The sequence below is a fragment of the Cryptomeria japonica genome, chromosome 6, assembly GCF_030272615.1.
Source record: "Cryptomeria japonica chromosome 6, Sugi_1.0, whole genome shotgun sequence".
NCBI classification, from domain to species: domain Eukaryota; kingdom Viridiplantae; phylum Streptophyta; class Pinopsida; order Cupressales; family Cupressaceae; genus Cryptomeria; species Cryptomeria japonica.
Genome location: NC_081410.1, coordinates 51300555 through 51313307, shown reverse-complemented (window position 1 = coordinate 51313307; position 12753 = coordinate 51300555). Strand labels below are relative to the sequence as shown.

General features: G+C 34.0%; 1 protein-coding gene across 7 annotated transcripts; it reads right to left on the bottom strand.

The window, feature by feature from the left end:
* Positions 1–1521: 1521 nt before the first annotated feature.
* LOC131079421 (plasma membrane ATPase 1) lies at positions 1522–9060 on the bottom strand. 7 transcript variants are annotated; one of them, XM_059207141.1, is made up of 23 exons: positions 8700–9007; positions 8512–8601; positions 8273–8415; positions 7152–7271; positions 6952–7050; positions 6696–6833; positions 6467–6601; positions 6199–6378; positions 5872–6078; positions 5595–5714; positions 5390–5509; positions 5167–5289; positions 4960–5064; positions 4721–4865; positions 4441–4605; positions 3784–4022; positions 3503–3535; positions 3276–3357; positions 2996–3156; positions 2683–2868; positions 2240–2422; positions 1958–2136; positions 1522–1850 (listed from the first exon to the last, which is right to left on the bottom strand). In XM_059207141.1, the coding sequence occupies exons 3-23, from the start codon at positions 8324–8326 to the stop codon at positions 1754–1756; spliced, it is 2871 nt and encodes a 956-aa protein (XP_059063124.1). In that variant the 5' UTR covers positions 8327–8415; positions 8512–8601; positions 8700–9007; the 3' UTR covers positions 1522–1753. The 7 variants fall into 7 exon arrangements, with proteins under 7 accessions (XP_059063124.1, XP_059063127.1, XP_057873350.2 ...); XM_059207144.1 differs by lacking the exons at positions 8512–8601; positions 8700–9007 and adding an exon at positions 9045–9060; XM_058017367.2 differs by having other exon boundaries at positions 8512–9007.
* Positions 9061–12753: the final 3693 nt, after the last annotated feature.

The following is a 12753-nucleotide window of genomic DNA, read 5'->3' as shown; positions in this document are numbered from 1 at the left end:
CTTCAATATTTTTGTAAATCCAAGAAGTTTCTCCCCATTCAAGCACTACAAGATAGACAACACCTTTGAAGAAACACTCCCATCCTCCGCTAGATAATCCGAGACACAATCAAGGTCCAAAAATTGTAATATATTGACCATCTTGAAAATATTCTTATTATAAAACTCCATAGAGGGAAAGTTTGGAAGAGGAGCCACACTTCAAATTAGAGAGCCACTCAAACTTACAACCTCTATGTCTTTATAAAGTATTGATAATTTTCCTTTCTAAAAAGCACAATTATTTTGAAAAACTTCCAAACCAAAGTGAGTACCCCAAAAAGAAACATTAATGATGTTTTTAAAAGAGAGTCTTTATTAAGCTTAGAAATTCCCTTTTCCCTCCAAACAAAACCCTTGAGAATAGGTAATAGGTTTGAGGGAAGGAGATTTAAAAAAGCAAAAGCATACAATATTTTAAATCTTCTAAAAAGAATAGCATCTAAAAGGGAGACCTTCTATTCCACCTCTTGAAAAAAAGGTCTAGATAGGGAGGAAAGGCACATGCTCTTTAGAAAAGGGATATTCTTAATGTGAGCATAAACAACATGCAAAAGGGACACATAAGGAATTATTCCAAATAGGCCACTAAATCCTTCCTTTATGCACTCCATAATTTCCTTAGACCAATACTCTATGGAAGACCATATAATATGATACAAACCTCTTTCAAAATAGTAGGTGGCACAAAGCACACAAGGTTTGGATTCAAACAGCAAATAACATGTTTAAATCCATCGAGCTCCAATGGAGAAGAGTTCAAAATTGCCAATTGAGCATGAGTTTTACATTTAACAAAAAGGAAACCTAAGGGTTCTAAATTTTTTTGGGGTACAAAGATATAATTTACCAAGAATGACCACCACTAGCTTTGACAAAGATCTTTCTACATTAATACAAGTCATATACAAGAGTGTCTTAAGGTTGTCATCTAATGTGGTGCAAATGTTGCTGTAGAGAATCTATAATCTTAAACATAATGCAAATCTTAAACCAGAAAAGAAGTGAATTTGATAAACACTCAAAACATAAAAAAGACAGCATTTTGAAGTAAAAAGTGTAAGGCCAACATCCATAGCACTGAGCAAACTAATCGAGGATTTAACTTACATAAGATTCACACAGAGCTATTCCTTGGTACAAGACAACTATGCTTGTGTAAGCCTATTAAACAATTACAATCATAAGATTTTGTTGATCCTCACAAGCAACTGATTCATCAATGCAAAATGTTACCTCTTCAATTATATCATATTCGATGTATATATCCTCTAATTACGCTCCATGGTTGGTTTCAAACAGTTCAGAGTGTGTCAAGCTATCAGTTTTTGGCCATTTCAACTTGTGATTATAAACCACTTGCTACCGATTATGAAAATCATTTAGCTTCTTATTAATGAGGATTCCAACAGTTCAGATTGTGTCAAGCTATCAGTTTTTGGCCATTTCAACTTGTGATTATAAACCACTTGCCACCGAATATGAAAATCATTTAGCTTCTTATTAATGAAAAGCAAAGATTTCATATACATCGTTGATTATGTCCTCTCAAGGAAAATAACATAAAACTCTGTACGACTAGATATAATTTTCACTATTTTCTAACTTCTCCACTTGGGCTAAAAACATTTGTTATGTAGGGGTGGGTACCCAAATGTTGCTAACATAGTAATACAGTGTAGGCTGTAGCAGACTAAGGTAGAACCGGCATCTCTCAAACAGTGTAAGATTGCTGAATTGTTTCAATATCCAATCCCTTGAGCTTTACAACAGACTCAACATGCCCTTTCAGAGTATGTAATTCTCTCAACCTGTAAACATCAAGTTCAAATAACAAATATTAGAGTATAGAAGTTTTCAAAATGTGCAGAATAATGATCGACCAAAGAACAAAAAGGCCATGATCTTAAGATCTTACCTTGCAATCTCAGCACGTCTTTTTGCCTCTTCAGCCATCTGATTGAGCTCTCTGAAGCTGTTCCTGTCACCAAACATTTTAGTATCTGGAGGCTGCAATCCATGCAAAGTCCTTTGAGCATGGGCCCATTTTATTTCTCTGGCTTCTTTGCCAAAATCCTTTTGGGTGGTGAAGGCAATCTGAAACAAGATGATGAATAAATTAGTATGTCAGAGGCGGCCAAGTTGTCTTGATTGCAGCAGATGATATAACATATGAGTTAGAGTATTTTAGTTCACATACTCTTTGCTCAATAAGCAAATCCCAAGCCTTTCCACTGATGGCATATCTAATTGCAAACTTGATAAGATCTAGTGGGAAGTAGAAGATTATGTTGTAAAGCCATACAACACCAGCCCAGCCCCACCCCATGCCCTCTATTGCAGCAAATCCCCAGTTTGCATAAACTGCAATCAATGTTGCAATCTGCCAAATCATAACAACAAAAATCATTAGCAAAAGGTTTATTTAATGAAGATAAAAAAGCTAATGAAAAACTAATTGAAATGAACACGAATGTCCACCAGCAACCAGAAGAGTAATAGGGATTCTGATTGTGCTACAACACTATTTTGAGCAAACATAACAACAAAATAAGGACTTATTTATAAAAGTCAAGAAAAAATCCTTAAAGATTTGCAAAATGGTTTAAGGATGAGACTTGGCATGTCGGAATCAATACCCACCAGCTGAGCGATGAAAAATGCACCTAGAAGCAACAGGCCAGGTCGCTCTAGAAAAGACCAAGTTCGAGACCTTGTCACAAATATAAGAGCCTGGCTTATAGTGCTCACTTGAAGATAGACTGCAGCACTCAATTTTCGAGTATTTTCTTCACTAGGAATATGAAGATTTGAAACACCAAATGTTCTCTGTGAAAAATTTACAAGAGAAATCTAATCAGCACAACAAATCAATTATCAAGATTTTTGTTCCTTATTGAATCACCATAAACAAGTTTAATTATGATTTGAAAACTAAATAGGAGATTATATTTACTGGAAAGAAATCTGTCTTGAAGGCTGCCCAAAAGAATATGACAGTCATCATTGCTAGGTAACTGCCAATGATAATCCCTGTGGCAAAAATCTCTGAAAGTTTCCAGCTGTCAGGCAGAGGTGATGGTTTCACCCTGTCTTTGGAAATGGTCATTATAGTCCCTGCTCAAGTGGTACACACAGTGACAGTAGTAAGAGAAGAACTAATAAAGTTTGTATTCCAATAGATTGATTATTGTATTTTCTCAATTACTTTATTTACCCAAATAGGAAACACTCACCATCATTTAATATGGCGATTATCAATACCATGAATGGTGGAAAGTCAAATTTCCATATCAATGCCAGAAGCATGAAACCAAGCTGTTTCACAAATGTCCAAATAGATATTTGCATGTTAAGATAAAATAGAGTATAGATTATGACATCATGCATATTGATATAATGAGAAAATAATTGGAGATTTTCTTATCTAAGTTTACCAATACAACATGATATTTATACTCACCACAATACGTATTGTTATGGACACAGCGTATATCTGCGTGACATGAGAAGTTGCAGTTAAATATTAGAAATTGTAACTGTAGTGATTCTTAAAAGATAATACAGTGACTATTATTAATTTCGAAATAGATTTAGATTATAAAAATGGTTATCTAATCTTTAGAATGTATTAATCTTTATACTGTAAGTTACTTTCATATATCATAATTTATACATACTATAAAGCCTGGTAGGCGTTTCCTCATACTAAGCTCAATGCAACTAAAATAATATTTTTCTTACAGTATAATTCTTCATTCGTTGAAAGATTGAACGACTCGTTAACACAGCACTGATTATAACACTTAGTCCTGGCTCTGTGAGAACAATATCAGAAGCACTCCGAGCTGCATCAGTAGCATCTGCCACAGCAATTCCAATATCTGCCTTTTTAAGTGCTGGTGCATCATTTACACCATCCCCTGTCATTCCACATATATGCTTTCTTGCTTGCAGTCGTCTCACTATCTCATATTTGTGCTCTGAATTCAGTATTGACAAAGGAATCAAAACAAAAAGACTTTTGGTAATACTCAAGCTAAACCTTCAAAACTTACAAATAGAAAGTATGCAGATTAGCTGCTTTTAACTTCAGCATCATCATAAATCATTAACCTTTTTTACGCAATTTCTCTGAAGCTTGTTTAATAAAAGCTACGGATTGAACAAGCTTGAAATGTCAAAACATAATATCCCCAACTTCTTTAGTATCCTTGGGAGGCATTCCAAGAAAGAAATATAAATAGTGCATCTCTAGGTGCTGAGTTGTGCTTAATGCATTAAGTCTAAGGAACTGGTTGCTTCTTACGTTCTAGGAAGCTATACCTAGCAGCAGTACTTCGTCAATTTAAATGGCTCAAAATAAAAATAAAAAGGAAATGGAAGTAACAGAATTAATACCAGGGAAGACACCAGCAAAACCATCAGCCTTTTCAATCAAATCATCCACTGGTAAAGCTTCAATTGTTTCATCTTTGGACTGGCCTAGCAGAGATGAAGATGGGTACATATTTGTACCCATACCCAATCGACGCCCTGTTTCCTTGGCTATAGCTAGCTGATCTCCTGATGAATTTTTGAAACAAAAATAAATCATTTCGTTTTTATGTGTTTAAACAATCATTACACTCCCAGTCACATGAATACATGTAAAACATTGTTGTCATGGAAGCAGCCATACCTGTAATCATTTTAACACTGACACCCAGGTTAAGAGCCCTTCTGATTGTGTCTGCACTATCATGGCGTGGAGGATCAAAGAGGGGCATAAGACCAACAAACTGCCAGGGTCCTCCTGGACTTTCCTTCTTACCGTCAGGGACTTCCTGGAAAATTTTAAAATTACAGAAAGAAAAATGCTGAGCTAGAAAATACTAAAAAGGAAACCGAAACCGAAAACACAAGGCTGAATTTACTAACCTGATATGCAACTGCAAGAGATCGAAGTCCACGCTCAGCAAACTTATCAATTATAGTATGAACTCTGTGCTCAATTTCTGGTTTGTTGTGTGCCAGGTTGAGGATCTGGAGACCCCACGAGATTCATTTAAGGAATGAGCAAATTTATCTAATTCTCTGCATTAAGAGAAAAAAGCCAATAGGAAAAAAGAAGTGTGTAAATGATACCTGCTCAGGTGCACCTTTGCTAACTCTATGCATTTTGCCTTGACCATCAATGTAAGTGAGTGCTGTCCGTTTGTCAGTTGGGTTGAAAGGAAGAAAATGAACCTCTTGAATGCCTGCCCTTGCCTTTGGCCATGCAGTAACAAAATAAGTAAAGAAAATCAGTACAACGATAAAGGGACTTATAGTAGAATTTTGGCACATCCTTTATGCTAAATCTATTTACCTCTTTCGGATCAGCAAGAATCCCAACAATAGCTGCATCGATGGCATCTTGGTTTTCTGTTCTGGATGCTCTGGCAGCCATCAAAACCACTGTATCCTTATCAACTCCTTTTGCAAATACCTGCCAAAACAATAATGAGCAGTTTGATTTCTGTTCTAGATATTCACAGAAGAGTTCAAGCATTAGGACATGGTGGGTGTCTGACCTCAATCAGATTCTTGTCCACAGTAAGCCTGTTAAGTGTTAATGTTCCCGTTTTATCACTGCACAGCACATCCATCCCAGCCATTTCCTCAATAGCAGTCATCCTTTTTGTAATAGCACCCTGTAAAAATCAAAGCAGATACAGCTATTCACTCCATTTAACTTAAAATTGGAAACAGAGTATTAAGTCATACATATAGGTCTTCATCTTAGAATTATGGCAATGTCTTAACGTCAAAATGCAGAAAAGAACAGGATGTAACATTATCTCAGGTGACCTGTTGAGCAAGGCGATGGGAACCAATGGCCATAGTCACAGAAAGAACAGTGGGCATTGCTATTGGAATCCCACCAATTAGAAGCACTAATAGATTATCAATTCCAGGTCTATATGGCCGATGCTGAATTGGATATTGAACTACAATTTCAATTATCATGCCCACTGCAATAGAACAGATGCAAAAATTTCCAATTGCGGTCAAAACCTGGAAACCACATACAACAAAAGGTACACTCTGCATAAGATCACATGCAAATCAAATGAAATAACAATTTGAGTACAAATAACCTCTGAACATCAAATTCCCTTGGAACAAATTACTGACCTTTTGAAAATGTCCCACATTATTTGTAGTGTCTACAAGATGGGCAGCTTTACCAAAAAAGGTGTGAACACCGGTAGCTATAATCACAGCTTCAATTTCACCTTGCTTGCAAGTTGATCCTGAATAAACCCCGTCGCCAGGATTCTTGGTCACGGGCAGTGATTCTCCAGTTAGTGCAGACTGTCATCAGAAGACAGGCATGTGAATCGAAATTCCATCAGGGCACTGATCAATTTAGATATCATGATAATTAAATACAATATAGAACCTGGTCAATCTTTAAAGGGTCTCCTTCAAGCAGTCGAGCGTCTGCAGGAACGATATCTCCAAGTTTAATGCTAACTATGTCTCCAGGAACCAGGCAGGCAGCATCTTCTTCACTCCAACGACCATCTCTTAGAACCTGAATTGAAAATATGGAGTTCAGAACTACCTAAGAAGGGGAAACAAAAACTTTATAATATGCGAAAGCTGTAGGTTTTGGAACAAGGACGGACCTTTGCTTTTGGAGCCAACCGGGCCATTAATGATGCAGCTGCATTGCCAGCATTATTCTCTTCAATAAAACTTATAGTGGAGTTGATGACGAGCAATGTTATGATACCAACAAAATCTTGCCAATCAGGAGGCTTCCCCTGCAAACCAACCATGCAATATAACCCACAAAACATGAACAAAATTTCCAAATTCCAAGAAAAACACACACATAAAATTACGATGACAAAAACGGGCAATAATGAACTCCAAACATACTCCTCCATTTGCCAAGGCAATGGCCATAATTGCTGCAGCTTCCATAACCCATGATAAGGGATTCCACATGAAGCCCAAAAATTTCAGAATCTTACTTTCCTGCAGCCAAGCATTGACAAAGCTGATGACTCTTAAAAAAGAATGTAATAATCCACTAGCATAGAGGCAAAAGAAGCATCCTCTTCCTTACAGTGGCTTACCTTCTTTTCTTCGAGCTTGTTGAATCCAAATATCTTCAACCGCTCGTCCACTTCGTTGGAGGTCAAACCTGCCCTGGTACATCTGAGATTTTCAAACACCTCCTCAATGGGTATGTTTTCCTGCATTGAGACCCAATACAAATCTTAGAATTTAAAAAAAAAAATTCAAGCACTTACTGGAAATGTTTTTCTGCATTGGAACCCACTAAAAATTCTTAGCCTTTATAAACACTTCATTACCGAATCAAAAATTTTAAAACCTTAAAAAATTGCCCTTCAAACAAAATATTCAAAATTAGAGAGTCAGATCTACAAAACTATTGAAATAAACCTGCCAGTATTATTTACAAAAGTATTGAAATCAGTATGTCAATATGTGTTTTACATTGTCGGTCTTCATTTCAATTTGTAATAGAATTGCAGCAGGAAGGTGTTATGTCAAACAAGGGCTGCCGAGGATCGCCATCCTATTGTCAATCTGGTTAAGCAGAAATAAGACTCTTGGGATTTATTGTCTACAAGCTGGTTGCTTACTCCTGCTATAAGGTGTACCGCGTAATCCTAAAATCACCAGAACAGTCCTGGCTTCTGTTAGAGACATTTACCTTTACGGAGAGTCTTCTTTTCAGCTTAGATTTGGTTTTATTCATCGTTATAACCCTTAAGCCTTAACGATGCAAAATCAAGGGTTAGCCTTTGAGCCTTAAGCCTTACCAACTCAAAATCAACCAAATGATTGTTCGGTTATATGAAACAAGATTAGCCTAGGTATTTTCTATGAATTCCTCTGGTATTAATGCAGGTTTTGCTAGTGGGTGCTCTTTCTGATAATACAAATCTCTAGTGGGTATTCCTCCTGATAAAAGTCTGAAACATGCTGCAGAACAATTTAAAGCACTTCCAAATTTTGTGGAATATGCTTGACCTATAATATGAAGAAAGCACATGCCACAAGATAAACTTATTCCCAGTAGGTACCAAGACAACCGAAAAATATACTCTTCCCACAGAATCCTTAACAAAGTAAATTTATGGGCAAAGGAGTTAAGACTCTCCAAAATCAATGATCAAAATTGCCTGCAGTACTAAATCACATTATTCGCAAAAGCAAAAACGCTTACCAAATCAACAGCTTCTTTATTGATCATTTCAAGGTTGCCATCCTTCTCAGCCATTGAAACGCAGCTTTTATACTACTACTCCCCTTAGAGCAGGAACTTCTCCCAAACCAATATGCCAAGCAGTTCAAACTTCAATGGCACTTCTGGGAACCAAAAAAATCACTTTCAGGCACAATCCATCCAAAATACAATCAAACAAAAATTGGAGAATATATACTTAAAACTTGACAGGTACCCACATGAAAATCATGTAAACTAGTGGATACACTAGTTGGCCCAAAAGTTATTTAGTCTCATCCCAGTACTGTTTAAAGGGAAATTTTCTGTAGCTGTGAACATATCCACAAGATATAAGCTGGGCCTTTGGCCAAATGAAATGTATCACTTGGGATTTATCATGTAACAGATCTTTAAGTAGGAGGTATACCATGATTGTTATTGATGGGTCTGTTGAATTATGCACATAGTTATAGCATGTCCCTCCAAATCTTGAAAGCACATATGAAGGCAATGTAGAACTGTCTAATGTTGATGGTTCAACTTCAGCCACTCATGCAATAACTACTGTAAGTAACTTAATCAGAAACATAACTTGAACCTATATTACCAGAATAGCATGCTTTTCATTCACCGATTTATATGGGAGCTATGCCATTGCATCTGGTGAGGAGGAAAATCAGGCAATCCTAAACTATGCATAGAACTAAATGCAACAAAAGCAGTCAAAGTCCACATTCTAACAACACTACCCCCGATATACAGAAATACCTACTGACTCCTCAATGTGATTGGAGATTTGGTTGGATATTTCCAAGTAAATAATTATAGTGCATCTTGTTGATGAGAACGCTCCTTTCATACTCTTTAACTGCAAATATGTTCCTCTGTCCCCACCGATATATATAAATTAGGAGTTACAAATAAGTTATTGTTTAGATCTAGTATTTTGTCTACATATCTAGCTGTTTAGAGTAACACGAAATTTTGTAGGCTGTTCAATGTACCTTTAGAAGCTAGGGCGTTTTGTTTCATGATTTATATCATTTTGTCTTATCTAATTATCTTTGTAGATATATTATTCAATACTTATAAAGTAGATATATTATTCAATTTTTTTTCTAAATGGAATTGATAGAACTAAGCCTTTTATCTTAAAAAATAAGGTTATTTGGATTCTCCACAAATTCAATTGAGTCAAATTGAATTTTGATGGTGCCTCCAAAGGAAATTCTAACATTTTGTTTTAGCTACCTAATACATGCACATTGAGATGATTTTTTTAGTAAAATTGTAATTGTATATATAAGATCTAGGGTTATGGTGAAGGCTCTTACATTTTTATATCAAACTTAAACCTAGGGATAAACTTGATGTGATCTCAAGATATAAGTTGAATTGAAGGCAAATGAGACTAACTCGAAAGATTATGTCTCCATGGTAAATCATAGAGATTTATTGTTTGAAAACTTTCATGTTATGGTCAATGAAATGTAGTGAATGGAATTTTTCCTCATTCATTATTTTGGTAGTTTCAAGCTAGCCATAAAATTTGAGAGCCTAAAAATCCTCTCCATAAAGTGGAGGATTGCATGCAACTAGCACAAATATGTAGGAGATGAATGTTAACATCAAGGTTCATTAGGGGTCCAAACTTTGAGCCCTAGTGGTAATTGGAAAAGTGGGTGAGGGTTCATTAGAGTTCTCATTAGTTACTTTGGACTAATGCTTTACTTTCTTTCTAGGTTTGAGTTTTGGTAAGTTTTTCTCTAATTCATAGATGGTATTTATTTTGCACATTGTCTCATTTCATTTGGATGGTTAGAATTTTTAGAATTCAATAATGCTTGGTTTGTGCTAGGTCCCTTAAAACACTAAAGGTTTATAGCTAGATTGTTTGGGAACTATTACATTTTCATTTTAACAAGTATCCTACATCCTTTTTAACATTTCATTCATTTTAAAATCTTATATGAACATAATATTGATTAATAGTTACTTGACATTTTGCATGAGCCACCTTGAAAGAAAAAAATGTAAGATCTACTATAACCGTGGTAGCCAAATTCTGTAATACATTGAACAAAACTTTCTCTCCTTTTGTATATATATTAATATAATAAAAGTGCTTGCCTTACCCACACTTTATCAATATAATAAATAAACTATAAATTATTATTTATATTAAATATAAATATATAAGACATCTTTATGGCTATAATTTCATCTTATGATAAGTAAAAAAAATTTAGGAAAACATTTCTAAAAGAAATTTTTTTATGTAGCTCCTCTAATTTGTAAGATTGCCTTTGTAATAAGGTAAACAAATGTAATAGAATTCTTTATCATGAAAACCATTTTTTATTAATTAAGTTCAAAACTTTAACTTTAAGATCAAATAACAAAATAAAAAATTGTGCTTCCACAACCAACACATCAAATAGACAACATATTGAAAAAAAAACTAACAAAATCTACAACAAAAAACAAATAATAACAAAATAATGAAAATAGTCTTAATTCTTATCAGTCACACTATCGTATTTCAATATTTTAAAAATTTTAAAAGGAGATTTAATGTGTGAAAGTGTCTCTAGTTTTAGCTAGCATCTTAGAATATTATTCTACTTGAATGTCCTGTTCAATTAATTTTATTTTAAAAATAATTTATAACACTCAACCAATATTTAAAAAAAATCTTATTTCAATTTTCATAATCTCAAATTCATTAAATTGGTATATATAAATAATGCTAAATTGAAATCATCTATAACAATAAACTTATCCAAAACTTATACGTTAACAAATAAGATCCCAACCTCATTCCTTATGATGTCCAAGCCTATCACTCAGTATGAGTTGATGTCTAGTGGACTCATTCAATTGCATGAGTAGATCAAGAGTCCATTAACTTATGTAATTTAAAATTCAAATTATTTATGACCGACCTAACCCTATCAACTAAAATTTAGATGTCTACTTGAAACAAAAGATATTTATTTTATTAATTTTAAAATTATACTTAAAGAGTAACATTAATTTATTTTTACACATCCAAAAACTTTTAGGTGACTCATATGGGAGCATGAGCCTTTAGGCCAAATGCATCTAGGGCATGATCCCAACCTCATCCCTTATTATATTTAGGTCTACCATTCAATAGGACTCGATCTCTAGTAGACTCATTAGAACCGTTCAACTTCATTAGTAAATTAAGAGTCCATTGACTTGTGTCATTTTTTCGTAATCTCAAATTCATTAAATTAGTATATATAAATAATGCTAAATCGAAATCATCTATAACAATCAACTTATCCAAAACTTATACGTTAACAAATAAGATCCCAACCTCATTCCTTATGATGTCCAAGCCTGTCACTCAGTATGAGTTGATGTCTAGTGGACTCATTCAATTGCATGAGTAGATCAAGAGTCCATTAACTTATGTAATTTTAAATTCAAATTATTTATGACCGACCTAACCCTATCAACTAAAATTTAGATGTCTACTTGAAACAGAAGATATGTGTCTTATCAATTTTAAAATTATACTTAAAGACTAACATTAATTTATTTTTACATATCCAAAAACTTTTAGGTGACTCATATGGGAGCATGAGCCTTTAGGCCAAATGCATCTAGGGCATGATCCCAACCTTATCCCTTATTATATCGAGGTCTACCATTCAATAGGACCCCATCTCTAGTAGACTCATTAGGACCATTCGACTTCATTAGTAAATTAAGAGTCCATTGCCTTATGTCATTTTTAGAAATGAAACTAAATTTTTAATTTTTAAATTCAAATTATTTAGGACCACCTAATCCTACCAACAAACCTTTAGATGCCTACTTGAAGCACAATATATTTATCTAACCAACTTTAAACTTATAGGTAAAGGCTAATTTTAAAGACTCCATTGAGTTGTGTCTTCCACTCCACAAGGCTTGATCTCTACTAGACTCATTTAGAAACATTCAACTCCATCAATACATCAATTTGTACCATTTTTTAAAATGAACTCAAATTTTTAAATTTTAAATTCAAATTATTTAGGATCCATCTAACCTAACTCTATCCATTTTCAAACGCAAGATATTTCTCTTACCAACTTTAAAATTGTATTTAAAGACTAAACTAAATTCTTTTTTACACATCCAATTATCTAACACCTAAAACATTGAGCATGCAATTAAAATACATTTGCATAGTCAAAACACCATTACTTAATAATTATTTTTTATTTTTTAAAATTATTATTATTACTTCAAATTACAATTTTTTTTTGAATTATAATGTTTAAATATTGGAAACAAATACACCACCAAATTAATAATAATAATTTTTAATTTTTAGGTTAATCATCCAATGAATAAAAAACAGAAGTAACTAAACTCCACACAAAATGGGACGCTTTACACTCTTCAAAAATCACCAAACATAACAGATTTCTACTAAATTTTTAAGATACATCCTTATTATT

Bases quoted from the DNA above. Each gene is read 5' to 3' on its own strand.
- LOC131079421 (XM_059207144.1), bottom strand. From the start codon at position 8,326: ATGGCTGAGAAGGATGGCAACCTTGAAATGATCAATAAAGAAGCTGTT. The intron at 4,023-4,440 runs GTATTAATTCTG...TACTGAATTCAG, and splicing joins TTTTGCTGGTGTCTTCCCTG to AGCACAAATATGAGATAGTG. The intron at 3,157-3,275 runs GTGAGTGTTTCC...CCACTTGAGCAG, and splicing joins AATCGCCATATTAAATGATG to GGACTATAATGACCATTTCC.